Consider the following 22,568-nt stretch of genomic DNA (forward strand, 5'->3'; position numbering starts at 1 on the left):
AGAAAGAAAGAAAGAAAGAAAGAAAGAAAGAAAGAAAGAAAGAAAGAAAGAAAGAAAGAAAGAAAGAAAGAAAGAAAGAAAGAAAGAAAGAAAGGGCAGTTTTGAAAGTCTGGTAATGGATAATGTGGTAAATAAATGTTGTGCGGGGTCATGAGCAGGCTTTGAGGCTTTGTACAGGACGCATGAGACATTGAGTGCAGAGAGCTCAGCCTTTCTGATCACCATTTGTATCTGATGCAGTGTAATGTTACTGTTAAATGAGCGGGAAATTAAAGGGTATATTCCATTGGAAGGTTTGGGGCTACTTAAAGTCCCGTGTGTCCCCCATCTCCCCACACCCATACATGGGTAATTAGAAATGAACCACACCTATTTGGTAAGTGTTTTCTTTCTTGAGTTTTTAGGTTCATTTTCTGTATAGCCTACCTCTTGGGGTCTTAGTAAGTTTAGCTGTTTTAGTCTTGTTTAAAGTTAGTTGTGATATCAGACACTTGATTTTGAGCCCCCTTTATTCTTCCTCTCCAAAGTTGCCAACTTGTGAATGGTTTGAGTCAGCGTGAGTGCATGTTCCTCCACAGTCTTAATCATCCTGTCTCCCTCTCCTATCAAATCTGAGTATTCTTTTTTCTTGGAGCGGTGTCCTTTCCCCCACTGCGGGTGCCTCCCTCATGTCATTGCTCAGGTAGGGCAGACAGGTTTGATTTCCCTCTGGGTTGAAGGTTACGAGTCACCCAGAGGTGTCTGCCTCACCACTGATGCTACTTCCTGTCGTGTGTGTGTGTGTGTGTGTGTGTGTGTGTGTGTGTGTGTGTGTGTTATGTGTTTGTGTTTTCCTGGACACTGGGAATATTTGAAGCCATGAAGCAGATGAAGGGCTAGAAAGGTGGCTCAACAATTGCGAACACTTGCTGGGTTGAGTCCCTGGCACACACGTGGCACCTTACAACCACCTGTAACTCCAGCAACAAGCATCCCAGCACCCCATTCTGGTCTCCATGGGCACTGCACACATGTGATATACACAAACTCAGGCAAATTGTGCATTTACATTTGACAATGACAGAAGCATCTTTAAATGAGAAAGCAGAAGAGTCTTTTTAACTATTTGATGTTCTTATTGTTTATGTATAATAATAGCTGTAACCACTAATATTTTTTATTGATTTTGGGGTTTTTTTGCATTTTTATTGGATATTTTCTTTATTTACATTTCAAATATTGTCCCCTTTCCCAGTTTTACACTTTCCCCAACCCCCCTATCCCATTCTCCCTCCCCCTGCTTCTATGAGGGTGTTTCTTTACTCACCCACCCGCTCCTACCTCCCTGCCCTTGATTCCCCTACACTGGGGAATCTATGAAGTTTTCATAGGACTAAGGACCTCTCCTCCCATTGATGAGTGACAAGGCTATCCTCTGCTACATATGCAGCTGGAGCCATGTGTACTCTTTGGTTGATGGCTTAGTCCCTGGGAGCTCAGGTGGGGGGGGGGGTCTGATTAGTTGATATTATTTTTCTTCTATGGGGTTGCAAACTCCTTCAGTCCTTTCTCTAACTCCTCCATTGGGGACCCCAGGCTCAGTCCAATGGTTGGCTGTGAGAATCTGCCTCTGTATTTGTAAGGATCTGGCAGGGCCTCTCAGGAGACAGCTATATCAGTCTCCTGTCAGCATGTACTTCTTGGCATCCATAATAGTGTCTGGGTTTGGTAACTGTATATAGGATGAATCCCTAGTTGGGACAGTCCCTGGATGGCCTTTCCTTCGGTCTCTGCTCTACACTTTGTCTCCATATTTGCTCCTATGAGTGTTTTGTTTTCCTTCTACAAAGGACTGAAGCACCCACACTTTGGTCTTCCTTCTTCTTGAGCTTTATGTAGTCTGTGAATTGTTTCTTGTGTATTTGGAGCTAATATCCACTTATCAGTGAGTGCATACCATGTGTGTTCTTTTGTGATTGGGTTACCTCACTCAAGATACTTTCTAGTTCAATCCATTTGCCTAAGAATTTCATGAATGCATTGTTTTTAATAGCTGAGTAGTATTCCATTGTGTAAATGTAACATATTTTCTGTATCCATTCCTCTGTTGAAGGACATCTGGGTTCTTCCCAGCTTCTGGCTGTTATAAATAAGGGTGCTATGAACATAGTGGAGCATGTGTCCTTTTTATATGTTGGAGCATCTTTTGGGTATATACCCAGGAGTGGTATAGCTGGGTCCTCAGGTAGTACTATGTCCAATGTTCTGAGGAACCTCCAGACTGATTTCCAGAGTGGTTGTACCAGCTTGCAATCCCACCAACAATGGAGGAGTGGTCCTCTTTCACCACATCCTCAACAGCATCTGCTGTCACCTGAGTTTTTGATCTTAGCCATTCTGACTGATGTGAGGTGTAATCTCAGGGTTGTTTTGATTTGCATTTCCCCGATGACTAAGGATGTTGAACATTTCTTTAGATGCTTCTCAACTATTCAATATTCCTCAGTTGAAAATTCTTTGTTTAGCTCTTTACCCCATTTTTAATGGGCTATTTGGTTTTCTAGAGTCTAATTTCTTGAGTTCTTTGTATATATTGGATATTAGCCCTCTGTCAGATGTAGTATTGTTAAAGATCTTTTCCCAATCTGTTGGTTGCTGTTTTGTCCTAGTGACAGTATCCTTTGCCTTACAGAGGCTTTGCGATTTTATGAGGTACCATTTGTCAATTCTTGATCTTAGAGCACAAGCCATTGGTGTTCTGTTCAGGAAAATTTCCCCTGTGCCCATGTGTTCAAGGCTCTTCCCCACTTTCTCCTCTATAAATTTCAGTATATCTTGTAACCACTAATGTTAAGAGGGTGCCTCCTACATGCAAGAGAAGAGGGAAAGGAGAGACACTTCATGGGGATTGTTTACGTCTCAGTAAATGTCCTCTGTCCCTGTCAGTACAATCTCCATTTAGAGGAACTCAACACAGAATTGATCCGTGAAACCATTTCCTATTTTGGATTACCTAGTTCCAGAAAGGTTTGGTGTGGGCAGAGCCAGGGAAACATCACGGTCTTTGAAAGGCAGTTAGCTTGTCTGTCAGCTGCATTCTAACAAGGATGGTGAACTTAGCCACACAGCTAGGAGCGAGGCAAGCAAGGCAACCAGGCTGCTCACCTTCTGTATCCAGAAGAGACAAAGTTGTATAAAAGCACCCCACGGAGACAGTAATACCTAGACGGACTTTTTCCTACTGTCTGTGAAGAGTGTTGTGCACATGACCATGTTAGTATGCACCCTTCCAGCTGCACCCCCAGACCACACTATCATCCAGGTCATAAAATGGTTTCAGATTTCATTACCATATTCAACATCTTAACTTTAGCTTGAAGAAGAAAAATCTCTTGCAAAGTAAATATATATGTATGTGTGTGTGTGTGTGTATATATATATATATATATATATACATATATATATAATATATATATTATATATATATATTATATATACATATATAATATTATAATATTATAACATATATATAATATATAATACATATATAATATTATATATATATAATATTATATATGTATATAATATTATATATATATATATATATATATGATTATAATTGAACAGAAAACTTTACTACTAGCCCATTGTCTTGTTGTCATGGGAAAAACATTTTTTTTTTAAGAGCAAGCAAATGGGGAAGTCTCATCCAGATGAAATTCCCTAAGCTAGCCAAAGCTCAGTGAACAATTAGCAGCCACGACAGTCTGGCAATGTGTTCCATGTGTTCCTTCTGGCAAGTTCTGTCATTTTCAACGCAATTGCCCCTTGCTGTTAATTGTGTTCCTGTAATGGGTTATGTACATCAGAGTCTGACACACCATGAAACTGACGCCCCGGTGCTGAGCGCATTAAATCCTGTGCACCTGTGGGCAAGGAGCGCTCATCTTTGGATGAACTCGTACAGGGTAGTTTGGGTTTCCTTGAGCCATACCGAAGAGGTTGCTGGTGAACACCAGAGAGCCCATGGTAGTAGTGTCTACCAATGGAAATGAGAAGCCAAGAAATTCTGAATCTTCTCATTGGAAGCACTGGAGCTTTGTGTGGAAAGTGATGGGATGTTTCCATTTATCCTTATATGTCAAGTCTCCGGCTTTGCTTTTTTAACAGTTTAAGCACCCAGAGATCTGTTTGCCTGGGGTCTCTGACAGAGAGCGAGCCCTGAGGACTCCTTTGGCTAAACAGTTTTGGTGCTGTTAGTTTCCAGTGGTCTGTTTTGCCCTGTTTATTTTGTCTTACGTAGGTATATTTCCAAGTTGCTCCTATTCATCTCTTACCAGATTTCAGTGGTTAAAATCATTGAAGGTTATAACCTCGGAATACGTAGGAGCCCAGTTTCTGTCCCTGGTTATTCATGAGCTGATGCTATTATTCCTCCTCTCCTCGTTTCAGAAGGGTGTTGGCTGGTTTGTCAGTCTTTCCTTTTAACTTCAGGCAGAGGATAAACATGTGAGTGACGAATCCTTGTAATTAAATACCAAAAGGGGCATTACTTACAAACAAGTACATTCAAAGATGCAACGTGTGCCTGGAGCAAGCATTTACACCGAGTTCTCAAACTAAGCCCTGTGTAGGAAGGAGATCAAGTGTAAGGTTTGGGAGTTCCTTAGGACTTGGTTGTAGCTCAATGATAGAGCACTTACCTACCATGAGCAAGGTCCTGGGTTCAATCCCCGATACCACTAGCTAAAGGGTGGGATAAGATCTATAGTTTAGATCTCCATATCCTGTGTGTTAAATGCTTGGTCCCTAGAGTGTCTGTAGAGGGAGGCGGTTGAACCTGTAAGAAAGAGGTAGGGACCTAGCGGGAAGTCTATCACTGGGGACATGCCCTGCAAGGAGGTGACGGGCCAGCCTCATCCCTTCCTGTAAGCTTTTTGTGTGTCCTAGTCTCAAAGGAGGCAACTTTGCTCTGCCATACACTTCTGTCATGATGCTGTTTTGTAACAAGCTCATAGCAAACTCGCCATGTGTCTCACTCCTAGCATTTCCAGAACTGCGAGACAAAAGGCAAACATTGTGTGAGTGCGTGTATGTGTGTGTGTGTGTGTGTGTGTGTGTGCACGCAGAAAATGGCAACTGTAAAGGCTGTGTAAAGATCTCCTACAGAACAAAGTGTATCTCCTATTAGCATCACGGACAAAATGGTCTGCTATAATCTCAGCAAGCCTTCTGAAAATAATAAAAATAAGATTCAGTCAGCCACCCCTCCCCCAAGTCTGGATTTCTGCAGTTCCCCCTGGAAGGATTTGAGCAGTTCACCAAACCGAAAGGGGGGGTGGGGAGAACTAATTTAGAAAGTAAGAGGAATCCAAGGAGCATTGCTTTATTATGGGAGGAGAGCCCCCAGACCTCGCTCCTAATCCCCACTTGCTATATTTGGGGGATTGATTCTCTTCCCTCCTGAGGATGCTCATTATTTTTACTAAATGTGAAAACCAGATCCCCCATGTTTGGGAACTTGACCCTAGTGAGTAACTTGAGGCCTCTAGCTGGAGTCAGCTAAATGGTTTAATCCTCTGAAATAAATTGTGGGATATTTTCATCCAAAAAAAAAAAAAAGGAACAACGTGTAGGAATAACATTTGTATAGCAGCCAGCCAGGGAGTATCATGTAACACGCTTAGATTTTCCCCATCATCCCATTCTGAATCCAGCATCCGCTTCCCTAGTGAGATACATTCAGACAGAATGCTGGTGGAGTCTTGTGTTGTTCCCTTCCCCGGTGCATTTTATGAAGAGGGCAGACAGATATGTTCCAGATGGCTAGTGTAGAGAACACAGGTGTGGCCACCAGTGAATGTCACACCCTGGGATCCATGATTTCTGCCGAGTCTGTATTCTTCGAAGCTCCTTATCCTGACCACCCTGGTATCTAACAGCCTGCTCTCTGGACTGGTGTTCGCTTAGCATCATTTAATCCAAAAGAACAGCAAGTTAGCCTCAGAAACACGAAGGGTCACTCTTCCATAGTGTGCCTTCAGGTCTTCCGGGGTGGAAATGCTCCCTTCCTTCCTCCCTCCCTCCCTCCCACNCTCCCTCCCTCCCTCCCTCCTTCCCTCCCTTCCTTCTTTCAGCAGCAACCCAGCCACAGAAGCAGTAGAGAGCAGCTTTTTTCTGTTTTAATTCTCCTGGGAGTAAATAAGACCTTGTCCTAATGCCTCCCAGGAAAGTTGCTTCAAGCCGTTATAGACACTGTTCGAGCCTGTGAGTGTACACGTATGTGAGAGGTTTTTAAACACTTATTTTTAATCCTGGAAACAAGCCCAGGAAATGTGCTCATTGTTTCTTAAAGTAAGATGGTGCTGGGGTTTGTGAAGTTGCAAAGGTGTCTGGTCAGAAGAGTGTAAACACTCCTTGCCTTCCGTTCTTGTTTCTAATTGCTGTCTCCTTCCAAATCTATGGAAGCCCCGACCATTTCCTAGCTGAGAAGGGTGGGTGCACTTCTAAAGGAACCAGGCCTGTTTGTCTGTCTCTCCTCCTCTTTCAGGCAGGAGTTAATTGGCAAATTTCTTTTTCTCTTATTCCCCCTCAGGCACCACCAAGTCTGAAGATCGTGCTGCTTTGCTGAAGAAATTCAATGAACCTGGGTCCCAGTATTTCATTTTCTTGCTGAGCACACGAGCAGGGGGCCTTGGCTTAAATCTTCAGGCTGCAGACACAGTGGTCATCTTCGACAGCGACTGGAATCCTCACCAGGTGCGTGGCTTGGTGCCGAGGCGTCCCTCTGGAGAGGAGGGGAGAGATTATCAGTTTCATCACTCACACTTATAGGACAGAGCACACCTCTAAATGACTGGGTAGTTTCTCCAAAGGAGAAATAGCCCAGCCAATTACTGTGGCCGTTTTCTTCTCTCCCTCGGAGTGCAGCTATTTCTGTGTTCTGCCCAAGCCTGCGAAGAGCCCAAGAGCATGCTGGAAAACTCACTTCTTCAGGCTTAATCCCATCTCTTGGGATTGCCGTTGAGCAAATTACATCTGGTGAAGGATAAATCATCAAAAATGTTTCAGGGGCTGGGAGGATAGCTCCGTTGGTGGACTGTGAGCCTGGCTTGCAGGAGGCCCTGGGTTTGGCCTCCAGGTCCAGTAATAACAACAAACTGAAGAACATGGTGGCTAGCAATCACCACGCGCTCCCTCTGCACCACACTCCTGGTGGGCATTGCTGCGCTCAGTTTCCACAACTGCTCTCAAAGGTCATAAAAGTTGCTATTTACATGTTTGCATTTTAGAGGTGGAGTCCTGAGCAAGTTAAATGTGTCTTCAAGGACACTTAGTATAGGAAAGCTAACCTGCCGTCAGTTTTCTATGTCATTTAAAATCATAAACACACACACACATACACACATCCAGTATCTGTTATTGGTAGCTCCTTTTTTTTTTTTTTTTTTTTGATAACCTTAGAGATATTCTTTTAAAGGCGTATTTTGGTGGTTCTCCAATAAATGTTGACTAGATCTTTTATGCCACGGGTTTCCTGACTGGCCCTGGAACATCTGCCTGGGAGACCTTGGGTAGAGTGGTCACAACAGGGGTTTCCTTCATAGTGCGATCACTCATGGAGTCCAGCTGATAAGACAAACTCTGTGTCCACCTCACCCCAGCTACCAGGCAGTTGGCCATCCATAGCAGGAGCATGTCCATCCTATGGAGATGGGGAAGGACGAGTGGAAGGGACTTCCTGGGGCTGCTGGCAGGAAATAGAGTACGGGGCTATCTTAGAAAGACGCACAGGCCTGTTTCCTATTCCCTGCTGCCACAGCCCTAGGTAGCTAATGCATTGAACCTGGACGCCTGTGTGTTGAGCTTTGATCTCAGTCATTCTCTGCCGGTGAGACGATGAAGGGTGGAGCCTCCAGCAGAATTTGCTTGCTTCAAATTCGGAGTTTTCACGTACCTATTTCAATATCCCTGACTGCATCAGGGTGACAGACACATCTGCGGTTTTCTTCCTCACCTCTGCTGTTTTCAGTGGCTGAGCTACCTAGAAGCAAAGGGAGAACGCATGCGTTTGGAGTCACCAACAGAGTCCTGCACTTACCCGGCTCGTCCAGCTTGACTAGACGTCCCATCACCGAGTAACAGAACAGTCAACCATGAGGTCTCCCAGGAGGGTCTCTTCTCAGCTGAGCTCTTGAATTCAGGCGCCATGCCTTAGTGCATGCAGTGTTCTATTGCTATGAATAGGCACCATGACCATGGCGACACTTGGAAAGGACAATATTTCACTGGAGCTGGCTAATAGTTCGGAGGCTTAATCCATTATCATCATGGAGGAAAGCATGTCCTTCACTAGAGAGGTAGCTGAGAGTTCTGTATCTGGGTTTGAAGGCAGGAAGAGAGCTCAGTGCTGGGCCTGGCTTGAATTTCTGAAACCTCAGTGAGGCATTTGTTCCAACTCCTACTCCAACAAGGCCACACCCACTCCCACAAGGCCACACCCACTCCCACAAGGCCATACCCACTCCCACAAGGCCACACCCCCTAATAGTGCCGGTCCCTGTGGGCCTGTGGGGGTCGTTTTTTTTCCATTCAAACCACCACGTACCGTTACGCATAAATGCGGGTGATGACGTTTGAGGCTGCTGATTGAGACCCTAGACGGAAGTAAAACTCAGTAACAGAGGTCTGTGATCTCAGCCCTGAGGGAAACAGAAGCTGGGAGATTGCAAGTTCATACCATTGGGAGTTATGGAGTGACTTCTGGGAGTTATGGGCCAGCCTGGGCAACTTAGAGATATGTTGACTCATAAAGTAAAAGATGGGCTAGGAATGTAGTTCAGTAGTTGAAAATTTGCCTAAAATGTTAGGAGAGATTGGGAGTTTCTCTCCCGTACTGCCACAAACAAACACTCAGAGTTAAACATATAGAAAAACCTCAGAAATATTAATTCATTCAGTAATTACAGCACTTCTTTCTTGTTTATGCTTTTGGCCTAGGGAGACCCACATTCTTGGAACTTCTGCACCCCAAGAATTGTTAACTTCGGCTACTTTCCAAATAGGTGATCTAGACAGACATAAAGCCACATTTTTTTTTTTTTCTTTTGCTTCCCCACTGAAACTGTTGCAACAAGTTCCCAAGGACTCTTGGACTCCGGGTCCTGACTCTGTCATCTGCTGCCACCTGCATTTTAGCGGTGGTGTGGTTTTTATCAACCTCTCTTAGGACGTAGGTCGGAAGACTGTACCTTCTGGCAAGCTTGGTCTGCTACTCCCAGAAAGAGGAGATGAGTTTTCATGTTTGGAGAGTAATTATGAAGCTGGAGGTTGGTGAGGGAACTAGTACTTTCCGCTTCCGGCTCGGGGAGCCCAAATCTTGAGGCTGAGGCTTGTTATCAAAGTGATTGGCTCACCTCACTTCTAATGGGGGTTGGCAGAGATGATTGGTTCAAGCTCCCCTCCAGGAAGCAGTTCAGTTAGCTATTATATCTATATATCTATACATTAATAGATATATAGATATAATATCTATTATTATATATAGAGAGATAATATATCTATATATCTATTTGTCCTCTTCAGTAATAATTTGATGGACTAATCTCCATCGTGCTCAAGCCTCAGCACGTGATGCTGACATGAATTTGTTCATGGCTCCTGAGGGCAAACTTCTGCCTTAACTAGTGACTCCATCTCAAAGGTCCCTGCAGCAAAAGCAGATCTCCTGCGCTAAGTGTCATGCTAGGAATGCAAGAAGCAGAGCAGCTTTGTCCTAAAAGCATGCCTGCTCTCACGGCACGTGTGTAAACAGTGCATCAGCCTCAGACCTGGTCCCTCGCCGGGACCATGTGATAAAAGGGCCATGTTTATTTGAGTAGCTATCAAGTTAGGCGATGGCCTCACGCGTTTACAGAAGTTTTTACTTAAAGGGACCAAATGTTTATGTTCATTCACAACTTGTTGGTACCACTTACAGCTGTCTGTCACTAAATCTTCTGATAATTTGTGCGTCTGTGCTGCTGCATTCTGCAATCTACTGTACCAGTCTAGTACGGTAGAATGTTTACTTCCTCTTTAAAAAAATTATGGAAAGAATAGGTAATGCTTTTATTTTTAAAAAAAGCCCGTTTATTTATTAATATTTATTCATACCCATGGTGGTTACCTCGGGGTAAACTTCCAAACGTGAAATCTGAGGCAGAGCCATATGTTTTATGGTGCTTACATTTTGCTATCCCAGACCACATTTATTATGCTACTAACAATCATTTACATTTCCAGATATACTGGAATATACTTGTAAAACAAAGTGGTGAATCTTTGATAGGATTAGATCCAGGAATTGTATAGCTGTATAATATATGCATGTTTGTGTGCATGTAAGTATCTATAATGAAATGTATATATGTATGTATAAGTACAATGCATAAAAATATAGTTCGGTGATAGAATAGTGTTATTAACACATTACAATGAAAAGACTGTGTGTCTTCCTACTTGAATGTGTGTTTGTAGGTAATATCTAAGTCTTAATTCTGACATCAGATCTATTGGGTTTTGTTTTGATGAAGGGCAAACCTACAGGTAGGTAAAAAATATTTTAAGAGCTAGACTTCAAATCTTGAGATAACATTTCAGTTTGGCATGGTTAATTTAAGCCCAGACTTCCTTAGTAGGAGATGGCCTTGAAGTTTTCCAAAGACAATAGTTTATATATTTTTTTTTCCACATGTAAGCAAAATCTAGCCTTGAAAAGGCTGGTTATGGAACATCCGCACATCTCCCTCTTACGCAGTAGCCCTGTTTGCCGGGATAGTCCAGGCGCTCAGATCCTCACAGCATATTGTTCTCAACACCAGGATCTGCAGGCCCAAGACCGAGCTCACCGCATTGGCCAACAAAATGAGGTCCGGGTGCTAAGGCTCTGCACCGTTAACAGTGTGGAGGAAAAGATTCTCGCGGCTGCCAAGTACAAGCTGAACGTGGATCAGAAGGTTATCCAGGCAGGCATGTTTGACCAGAAGTCATCCAGCCACGAGCGGAGGGCATTCCTGCAGGCCATTCTGGAGCATGAAGAGGAGAATGAGGTAATACACACAGCCAAACTTAGGAAATCTGACAGTGGCCTTTTGTCTCAGACGGATTAAAAAAATAACGCCTTTCCTGTGTTCCTTAAAGAATTTTCTGGGCTGGTGTTAGTTCAAATGACTGAATTAGCTGCTGTCTTATATTCCAAGCACACAAAAACTCAGAAAGGTATCCATTCATATGTCTTAAGAGCTATTGCCAGGGGACCTTCAAAGCGGAGCCTGTGCATACTTCCCTGTCCTCTGCGGGGTTGGGTACCACCAAGTGTATTTGATTGTATTGTGAGTGCTGCCTCCTATAGGCAAGATATGGAACTGCAGGAATGATACTTCATAGAATGGCTAGGTGGTCATTATTTTCTTTCTCTCATACCCCAGAACCCCGTTCTCTGTTGCTTTTTGATTAAGGATGGGGATACTTCAAAAATTATAGGATGGTCCTGCCCAGCCCTTCACAGCATCTTTAGCTCATGAGTTTGGAAAGCTTGGCCTTAACGATCATAAAAGGGATCTTTTAAAAACTGAACAGAGGCAGAGAAAAATCAGAGTCTAACATCTCTATTTACAAAAATTGCCAAAGTTGTGCAAAGAGTGTTTTATCTTTTATTGAGTCATTTTATTCTTTTAGATGATCCACTTCAGTCATTTTATTTTAAATACTAATTTGAGAACTGGGGATGTGTAGCTCTGTGTAGAGTACTTGTCTTGTTTGTGTATACACACACACACACACACACGTGTGCCAAAATGAACATTTAAAAACATGTCTATAAACATCCAGAGAGCAAAATACCAACATCAGTTCACCATAAAACTGTTCAAGGATAGGCGTCTTCGCTTTTGTATACCTGTGCTTAAAAAGTTAGAGCGTTGATTTATTTTACATATTTGCACAGAATATTATTCCCATTGCATAAATTTAGTTTTGTGGTTTTGAAATCCTCTGTAAATTAAAATTTATATTCCTTTTTAAAAGTCTTTTTAATTGAAAATAGTTTTTTCTCATGTAAGGTATTCTAATTATGGTTTCTACCTCTTCTCACTCCGAGACCCTCCCCCACCTCTCCACCCACTCAAATCCACGTTCTTTCTCACTCTGTGTCCTCTCATTTGTGAGTGGTTATCATTGGAGATAGCTTCCAGGTTAGGGATGTGGGCCTGTGTGCACATGTCCACTCTCAGAACAGGAATTACATCTGGCCCAGACCTGTACAGGTGCTGTTCATTGTGCTATATTCTCAGAGTTCATATGTGTGCCAGCACTGCTGTGTCTAGGTCTTGATCCTTTGGTGTCCACCATTCCTTCAGGCTGCTGCAGTCTTTCTGCTTCCACGGGGTTCCCTGAGCCTTGAGGGGAAGGAATTAATGAAGACATCCCATTCAAGATTGAGTGTCCCAAGGGCTCTTGCTCTCTGCATATTGTCCAATTGTAGATCTCTGTATTTATTCCTGTTTATGCAAGGGGAAAGCATATCAGACGGTGGCTGAGCAAGACACTGACCTATAGGGATAGCAGAATGTTCTTAGAGTCATTGTGTTGCTTCTGTTGCTATACTCTTTTAGCAGAACAGTGGTGTTCGGTTTTTCCCCTAGATCCCTGGTTCATCTAGTCTCAAGTTCATGGACACCCAAGCAGTGTTGGGGATGGGTTCCATCTTATGGAGTGAGCCTTAAATCCAGTCAAACATTGGTTAGTTACTCCCACAAGCCTTAGGCCACTATTGCATAGCCCATCATGTGTGCAGGTTTATAGCCGAGCTGATATCTCCCTTTCTCCTTCGCTATGGCTTTCAGGATACCTTCCAGGACTCTGGACACTAGTCAGCAAGGGCAAAGGGTCTAGGTAGGCACCCCCAGCTCAGCTTTCAGTTCAGTGAGTTGTGTAGGTGTTGTCTTCAGCAACGGGGCTTTACTGTCAGTTTGTGGAGAGCAACCAATAGCCTTTGAAATAGTTGAAGTGTTGGAAGTTCCCATGGGGCTAACAACTCCGTTACATGTAACCCAGTCTCAGAACTGGTGTCTACATTTGGTGATAAGAGATGTCCACAAGGGGCTCCTTTTCCCCCATTATTCAGCGACTCCATTTCCGTCACCTTCATATATGTGTGCATTTCAGGAAGCTTCTACTGTATTAGGTTTCCATAGTACCCCTTTAATGGTCCTCAGTTTTAGCTATCCTTCTCTGTCTTCCCTCCCTCAACCTTTTCCTCTCCCCATACCCATTTGATCCTCCCATCCCAGTTCCTTCTCCTCCAACCACCCATCCATCCATCCATCCACCCATCCATCCACCCATCCATCCATCCATCCATCCATCCATCCATCCATCCATCCATCCCTGTTTTGTTTCCCCTTCCTAGATACATACGCTCTCCATCCCGGTACCTTACTCTATACCTACCATCTGTGGTTATACAGATTATAGCAAGACTAGAGAAGACTTCAGAGCTAACATCCACAAATAAGTGAATACATATTTGTCTTTTTGGGATCTGGGTTACCTCACTCGGGATGATTTTTTTTTTCCCTCTAACTCCATCCATTTACCTGGTTCCCTTGCTAGTGTGGCCAGCTGCTTCCCAAGGAGAGACTGCCTTAGGTGTTGCTAGGTGAGGCAGAGCTTTTAAAGTCTCCTTTAGATACTCTTCATTTCTGAAGTAAGCCTGCATGTGAAGTAGAGACTGACAGGTAAAAGAATCCTGAAGCGAATCTCTTTGCAAAGTGGAGAGTGCCTCCTAGTTTGTCCACTGTATGTATGTATATATGTACACACACACACACACACACACACACACACACACACACATATAGTCACCTATTGAGTGTCAGAAAATGACGAGAAGCAAAACTGATCATAGGCACTCAGATGTCCACACACATCTAACTCCTTTTAAAATCTCAAGCAATTCACCGTTTCTGTTTTTTTTTTTTAATTGAAGATTTGATACAGACTGAGGAGTTAGACTATCTGGTAGTCATGTGGCCATTTCCCCAAACACTATGGGCTGGTGACATGGCTCAGCAGGTAAAGGTACTTGTCAGCAAGCTTGCCAAACTGAGTTTGGTCACTGGGACCCACACGTTGGAAGGAGATAACTAATTCCCACAAGTTGTCTTTTGACATGCATACACACACACATGTATACATTCTCATAATAAGTAAATATTGAATAAATAATATGATCGATATATTTAAAACATTTCAGATGGCCCACAGAGTGTTTTGACAAAATGTAGTGTGGAAAGAGCTGGTATTCAACTAGGAGGCACCACTGCATTCTTTCTTTCTTTTAAAACGATCTTTGTAATAAATGTTACGTGACCAGGTGAGAGGATGTGCAACGAAGCTTGCGGGTTTCTAGCTTTCCTAAACCACAGGCAGAGGCTGATTTCTCTCAGGCCCACAGATCACAACATAAGGTTACAGGGGAGTTCTGTGCCAACTGTCTCTCACTGGTAGCAGCCTGCCAGGACAACAACTGTGTCAGGCAGCTATTACCAGACTCTGGTAGTCTATGCCCTGATGGGAAGTCAACTGGGGACCTTTGCAGACGTCAGTGGAGGGCTCCTGTGCCAACAGTCCAGGGCAGTGCTGGGTACCGTGATCACAGTTGGCATGAAGGATGAGGGGACAGAGAACACAGCAAGATCTCTTGTAAACTTCCCAGCTGCTTTGCACCCTGGGTACTCAGGTCTCCGTGGGCAGCTGTCCTGCCAACTTCCAGAAGCGTCTACATCTTGTCTGGGGACACCTAGGGCCTCACTGGGTGTGTACAAGATCTTGTTAAGTTCCGAGCCCATTCTCCAGCTAATCTGCTTCCTTGACAGATGAAATGTAATATTTAGACAGATTGACTTTAATCAATATGGAGGTGAATTAAATCGGAAGGGTTTTCAGTAATAGTGATTATCTTGACTCATACTTTATTGGATTGCATTTATTTCTAAGAGTGATTAAATCCCTTCAGTGTACAAGATGTCTTGGGAGCTGACATCATCTAGCTTAGGCTGCTGGTATTTTTTTTTTTTTAAATCATGGAAACCACAGCATACTGTTTGTTCCTAAAACCTTGAGAACTATTTATTTCTGAAAATTAGCAGATAATGTGCCTTTGTTTAACAGGATATAAAATTTAGGAACTTTTAATACCACCATCAATAATAATGCCTATCAAGATACATAGATTCAACTTATCTTAAAGGTTCTGTATTCAGTACCTATATATGATTTTTTTTTTCCTTGTCCTGGTGCATAGTGACAAAAACCTCACTGTTTTGGGTAAATCTTTGAAAATAAACATTCACGTTTGCAGTATCTGCAGTATCATCAATGGATTTCGTAGAATTAACATTAAGTAGTTGTTCCTGTAGCTGGCATCCTCCCGTGAAGTAGATGTCACGCCTATGTTACAGATGAAGTCATGGAGGCGGGGAGACATTAAGTAGCTTGCTTTAAAAGTAACAGAAAAGATCCACACCCAGGAGAGCTCGTGTTTCTTAGAGAGCAGATTTCCCGCCCTAGACAGATTTCCTGCTGGATAGACGGTCCGAAAAGCTCAACCTCTCAAAATACCAATGGCAGGTACCAAGCCGAGGGACCATTCCTCCCCTTTCTGCCCTGAGAAGTAGGACAGGGTGTTCCCCCACAGACTATCCACTCTCTGTTCTTAAAGCCTCTTCAATCATTGTGTTTCTGAACACAGGAAGAAGATGAAGTACCAGACGATGAGACCCTGAACCAGATGATTGCTCGCCGGGAGGAAGAGTTTGATCTTTTTATGGTAATGTTGCAGGAATTATGGGAAACGACTGTCTCTCCCCACCCCTCCCCACCTCCCCTTTTTGTTATCCAGACTGGCCCGCAGCCTGCATACTGGGCAGAACCTAGGTCCTGAAGTCTGTGCGTTGCTTTTGGTTCAGAGTCTGCAAACTGGCTGGATTTAGCCTGCAGACATATTGTGTTTGGCCCACATAGCAGTTTCTTGAATTTTTTGCATTTGTTGCCAGCATGAAAAGAATCCTGATTTCTGGCTTCCTTTGGAAAGAGAGATGGGGCGGTGTTTGGCCCACAGCTCTGTATGGAGGCATTTGGCCAGAGCTGAGTTGCAGCTTCATCCTTTGCACAGGGTATGTGGTCCATAGTTCACCAGGGACCCACCCCTCATTCCAGGCCAGCGTCACGCTGGGGCAGCTGCCCATTCTCGTTGCATTCAGCTTGCAACTGTGGCTTAGCCAGCTTCTTTGTGACGAGGAGCAGGTGAACAGCAACAGCCTGTGAAGTTGTTGCAGGAAATACACATAAGGGAATAGAACCTTTGACGTGTGTGCATAGGAAGATACGGCCTTGGTCCAAAGAGTAGAACCTGCTTCATGTTAGAGGAGTTTGGTGTTTTAGAATCTATGTTGCCTACGGCTTTAGCCTTGAGGTTCCGTGATACGTAGCATCAACTATACGTTTTTCCGAAACCTCAGTTTGATGTACATGTGAGGTGTACCGCATGTCACGGTGGTTGGGGAACAGGCCCAATCTGTGGGGGAGGCTGCTCAGCGGCTGCAGAATGGTGGATACTGCCTTGTACACTCTCGTCTTCAATGACCGGAACAGTCCGGGGCGCGTAGTGCTTCCGTGTTATGGATTACTGAATGGGTGTGGTGATGGTTGTGGTTTCAGGCTTTGTCCAGATGGCGATACAGATCCAGTCGAGTGAGGGGTAAGGCAGAGCGCCAGGCTTCCTCCAAAGCATTCAGTCATTTTGACTTCCGTGTCAGGCGTTTAGCCTGATCGTGGAGGGAAGGGATACGTATGCACCATGGTTGTGGTGTAGGAGTATTGAAGAACCCTGATCACAGGCACCAGTTAGAAAGCCCTGGGGTCCCGGATAAGACCCCCTGCGAGAGCAAAGCACGCAGTAAAGATGTGGTTACCGGTGCTGGGGCTGCAAGGTAGAGATGTGAGACCCTTTTAACCAGAAATTACAAATTTTGAGGAGACGCCAGGAATCTACCCTTTCTGGTGAAATCTCAGCATTAAGGTTTGCAACTAAATTCAGGACCTTTATTAATATTATTCCATACCATGGCAGGCCAAAGAAAACACAGCTAGGCCAAATATGACCCAATGGGTTTGTAATCTCTGCCTTTTAAGCTTAGGGAGGGTGAGAGAATAGAACCAAGGCTGTGTGGATGCTTATGTCATTTTCATGGGGGGAGGGGGATTTATTTGCTCGGGTGGCTTTTGTCTAGAGAACGTAGATTATGCCCACACATAATGATTCACAATAAAAGACCATTACCTCTTTCTCAGGCAGAAAAGCAGGCAGCCATAGTGTGACTCCCAGCTTTAGGAAATGTATTTCCTCACTACCCAGGTGAAGCCATTTTAGGGAGACAGGGCATTAATGTGGGTTCTGCATTAATGTGGGGTTCTGCTGCTCCTTCCCACAGTTATAGATTAGACTTTTAAATAGGGGGACTGGGGATAAGGAAAGCCACATCTCTCTTTGAGGCACTCACTAAGGTGTAGGTGACTGGGGGACCCTGAGGCAGAAAGGCTTTCCTGGCCTTTCCTGGCACTCACTCAACACTGCAATGGCCTCGGATACTCCCAAATTAGGTTACACTCAGAAATTGGCCTTCCTTGGCAGCCCTGAAATCGGGGAGAAATTTAATGCCGCTCCATTCTTCTTCGAGGCTGAGCTTTTGTAGAAATTGCAAATGTCAGACAGACCTGGAAATTTTGTCCAAGGCCCTGTCTCCCTTTAACTAGGGAATGAGTATGCGACCCTAGAACAGGCTTGTCACAGCCCAGACTGGCTCAGGAAGGAATGGACTTGTGTAAGCACCTGAAGTTTGTGAGCTCTCAGGCCTGTTTCTTGAGTGTTAGCATCTCTTCGGGAGACTGTCCCAGCTCTCCTGGTTTCTTGTTGGGTTTAATTTGTATAGCTGTGGCCACTAGGCTGTTCATTAGCACTTCCACCAGGGGGCAGGAAAATGAATTTGAACCCATGCCAGCTACGGTGATTAAAGAGTTTAGTGACAAGCAAGGGTGGAATGCGAGCTGGCTAAGCTTCTGGATGTCATAGATGAAAAGTCTTCATCCGTTATTCAGCATTAGTCCTGTGCCTCACATTAATAGAGACTTGTTATTTCAATGTATAGATACTGTAAACAAATAGTTTCTTTCAAATAATAATCTTTCTTTTTAAACAGTGGCATTACTTTCCCCTTCTAAAACCAAGACATCAAATAATTAATTCACCGTCAATACTGATAACCTGTGAGCTTTACCTAAAAGTTTTCTTTGATAGCAACATGCTTCAGATATTTATTTTGGACCAATATATAAATAATGGGCTTTTAGAGGCTGTATTTGCTATGAAGGCTAAAAATAGTAATAAGTGTTATGGTTTATACTAAGGCCTTAAGATAGATACATCCAGGTAGTCATTAAATAGAAAAGTTAGTCTTTTTGTCCAAAGCTGGCTTAAGATGTTATAGAGAAGTATTGGGAGAGTGTGATCTCTGAGATCACTAGGACTTGCAGTTTATCATATTTAATTGAACCTACCCTTTAAAAAAACATATATGTGGGTTATTTTTATTAAAATTAAAGAAAATATTCTATGGTTGTCCTACTCTCCAGTTACAAAACAACCTACTATGGTCATTTTACAAAGTCTGATCTAGGAATCCGGAGTTTGGTCTAGCTAGAGCTTGAAGTAGCAACGTGCTATCACAGAGTAGGCCTCGGGGAGGCTGCGTTCTTACTGGTTATCCGATAGCTATTAAGAGGTTGCCTCACGAAGCCTCTGTCTAGGTCCTGCCTTAAAGAAGCACCCTCCTGCCCATTGCCAAGCTCCCATGGGGGAGCTCCTGTTTCTGAGCCAAGCATTAGATGGCTGGATTAAGCCAAGCATCGAAAGCTAAGTATAGCACACGGGAGAGCAGGGCGGCCACATTTATCTACCAATAGGATGCTACAGTGCTCCAGGCTTACCCTGTCTTACAGATGGAGTGATTTCCAGAAATGTTGAAGTGTCGTCTAAGGAGCCTCGACGCTTAATTTCTAAGTCACACTTGGGTTCAAGAAGCAAATATTTCGTTCACATTTTATCAGTTTTAGCTTTTTAGGAAAAAAAAATACATTTTATTGAATATGTGTTTTGGTACTGTAGAAACAGAGGAAGAGGGGAAAGGTAAATGATGAATGATTAATGACTTATTTCTCCTTGGGGATGATCCGGGTATATGTAACTAGTGTGTGCAGAGGGGAAACAATGCTTTGGGTTTGTTCTTTTACACGTTTCAGATTGTTTGGCTACACTTGAAGCCATGCGCATGGGGCACATCATTTACTTAGAACCAGATAGGATTTCTAGAACAAAAATCGAGAAAGGCACAAGCTCTCGAGGCCCATGAAGGGAAGACATTTCACGTGTGTCTTGTCGAGAGGATCCTGACTTTGTGGTCTGTTGTGTTATAATAATCTCCTAAGAGCTGAACGTTTAGGAAGTGAAGTGCGGAGGAGTATGGCCCTTTGCTACCTCCGCCTAGGTACTGGGAAGCCGATGCATTGACAACAGCTGACCAGGGTAGCTCTCTGCGTCCCCTCGACATGTGATTGTGGTTGGTACCTGAGTTACTAAAAATCTCCCCTGAAATGTTTCTCTCTGTTCCATTAAAATGGCAAATCCTCTTCATAAAGGTTAATAATCCTCAGTAGAATTTTTGTATATGCTCAAAGAAATCACTTGTTTGGGGAAAGCAATGAATTACATAGGTAGGGCTCACCCTTAAATATTTTCCCACTTATTTTGCATGTGGCATATACATACCACAGCACGTGTGTAGAGGTCAGGGTGCAGCTTGCTGGAATTGGCTCTTTCCTTGCATTCTGTAGGTCCCAGAGACTAAGCTAGGGTTATCAGGCTTGCCAGCAGGTACCTCTATTCACTTACTGGCCCAGGGCTCACATCTTTGAAATGCATTCTCCTTTTGAATTTTGCACACACACACTTGGGCTAAGAAGAAGAGCCCTTAAAGAGGGTATTTTTATTTTTTATTTTTCAAACGTAAATTCAAATGATGGGTATAGAGAAAGAGTCATTCATGTAGACACTGCGCTTAAGGATGAATTAGAACCATCTGACTAGAATAGGAGATTAAAGGGATATTTTGGCAGTAGAAGACAACTTCTGGAGACTGTAAGTTCTGCCATACAGAATCCTCTTTCCCTTGGTGACACTCTTGTCCCTGTTTCCAGCGCATGGACATGGACCGGCGGAGGGAGGATGCCCGGAACCCGAAGCGCAAACCCCGCTTGATGGAGGAAGACGAGCTGCCCTCCTGGATTATCAAGGATGACGCTGAAGTGGAAAGGCTCACCTGTGAGGAAGAGGAGGAGAAGATATTTGGGAGGGGTTCTCGCCAGCGCCGGGATGTGGACTACAGCGATGCCCTCACTGAGAAGCAATGGCTCAGGGTAGGTGTGGCTTTTAAAACTTAACCTGGTGGCTGGAGTGTTTTCGGTGACTTGGCTGGAATTCTCTGCGGTGGCAGAGTTGCTGATGGCAGGGCCTGAGCTCCTGAACAGTGAAGGCGGCTTCCTCATGCAGCAGTCATTCTGTGTTTCCAGGCAGTTTTGGGGTGAAAAAAAAAAATAGAGTGACAGATTTTTTTGTTAGAGGAGAATTGGCCATAAGAAGTAAGGATTATTAGGGCTGTGAGACACATTAATGTTTTATGGTCAATTGTCTGGCCATGCCTCACTTTCTCAAAATGGACGAGAGGTCCTTAGAGATTGTTTTAATTGTTCACCCTTATTTCATGGTCTTTAATCATGGATTTAATTCTGCGTGGCCTGCATGGAGAGGTCACGGACAGTGTTGTTTTCTAGCTGTGCGATTTCATGGTTATAGCACATTTAGATTTGGAAGGTTCTTTGTACTATTTGGTTTTAATGAAGAAAGTGAAACTCAAAAAGTGTGGGTGACTATAGAAATACACAGCTGGATAGAAATACGGTCAGCAGCTACTGGTGTGTTTGCATGTCAGCGTCAGCTCGGCGTGGTTTATCTGTTTTAAATACCGATAGGGCTGATACCTGATACGGTAGGGAGAAAAGAAAATGTTACTCTAAAGTTTGTGGGGATTTTTTTTTTTTTTCCTCTTCAGAAAGTGGTAATTTCTCATTTTGACTGGGGACTGAAATCGCACAATGTACCTTTAGGAACCCCAGAAATATCAGTGTGTTCTGAACAGTCATGTGTGGGAATGTCGTGGACCAGTGGGGTTTAGCTGTCCTTTTGAGCAGACTTAGTACCTAATAGGCAGAGCAGCCTGGGACATGCTTTCCAGACAGGGCCAGCAAAGCAAGTGCTGGAAATAGTATGTGCAGTTGGGTACAAACCAAACGAAACAGAAGCCGGTGTTGGGCACCATCCATTTTTTTTCTCAAAGGGAATACAATTCCCAAGCTTTGTGAGCCAAGGATTTCAAGGCCTGGGTCAGAAGAGGGTAGGTGGGGAGAGAGGAACGGGGAAGGATTTTGAGATTGGATATCCAAGGCAGACGGCCTTGGTACCACTGAAGGGATGATTCTCTCGGGGCATGGTGGAATGACAGGGATGTGACCTGAATTTTGAAAAGATGGTGTCTGTGGGATTCTGCAAAGAAAATCCAAGAAAGCGTCACTCAAATTTATGGTTGAACAGTTGCATAGGAAATGTAACGTGTGTGTGATTGTTTCCCTGTTAGACCCAGGTGAGGGTTCCAGTGGCCTCAGAATGCAGCCCTATGGATTGCCTCTGACTGCTACTGTCGTAGTTGTGTAATTAAGACTCATCCTATAATATAAGGAGATTTGGCTTAATATTCATTTCAGAGCTTGGAAAAATTGGATTTCCTTTCTCTTTATTTAAGCAATATATTAGTCACTTGAAGTGTTATTACCAGAGATGAAACAAGCATAATCTAGGTCCCCAACTTTAAAATTGATTTTTTGATATGAATAATCTCCAGATGTGCTAGGCATAATAACCCTGTTTACTGGGTCAAGATTGTAGCTGAACTTTATCTTGTGTTTTATAATCATGGAGAATTACTCCTAGGAAGAATGACATTATTAATCTTGAGAGGCCTACATGTTAGGCTAGCTTATCATCTTCTCTATCCTTCACGGTACCCCACATGTACAGAAACATAGTGAGTGATTGTGGAAACGGACTATAATTCTTAGAAAAGTGGAAGTTACCGGCTTCCCAGTAGTGCTTGGAGAACATTCTTAGTGTGTGCAGCAGGCTCCCATTTTATCTACCACAGGCACGTTTCAAAACAGAAAAACTAGTTAGTTTTACAGAACTAACTCCCCTATGGAATCTCATGTATGATTTTATCCCTAAGGCGCTTAACACCTTAGGTGTGTCAAGTCATCCAGGAGGACAGAAGCTGGTCTCAGTCCAGCTTTCGTGGAATGTACCTTGTTGGCATTCTTTTCAAAAA

The 22,568-nt window shown here is 43.6% G+C and overlaps 1 protein-coding gene across 4 annotated transcripts in view; it reads left to right on the plus strand.

Annotated features, from left to right (window-relative positions):
• The window catches only part of Smarca2 (SWI/SNF related, matrix associated, actin dependent regulator of chromatin, subfamily a, member 2), a 173,087-nt gene that overhangs the window by 95,041 nt on the left and 55,478 nt on the right, over nucleotides 1-22,568 (plus strand). For all 4 annotated transcript variants that reach the window (XM_029543998.1, XM_021218452.2, XM_029544001.1 and 1 more), the window contains exons 24-27: nucleotides 6,575-6,738; nucleotides 10,842-11,069; nucleotides 15,773-15,850; nucleotides 20,332-20,550. In XM_029543998.1, the coding sequence (XP_029399858.1) occupies nucleotides 6,575-6,738; nucleotides 10,842-11,069; nucleotides 15,773-15,850; nucleotides 20,332-20,550 (689 nt within the window). The remainder of the gene's footprint in view (nucleotides 1-6,574; nucleotides 6,739-10,841; nucleotides 11,070-15,772; nucleotides 15,851-20,331; nucleotides 20,551-22,568) is intronic.

The sequence above is a fragment of the Mus pahari genome, chromosome 1 (genome assembly GCF_900095145.1).
Source record: "Mus pahari chromosome 1, PAHARI_EIJ_v1.1, whole genome shotgun sequence".
In the NCBI taxonomy this organism is placed as follows: Eukaryota; Metazoa; Chordata; class Mammalia; order Rodentia; family Muridae; genus Mus; species Mus pahari.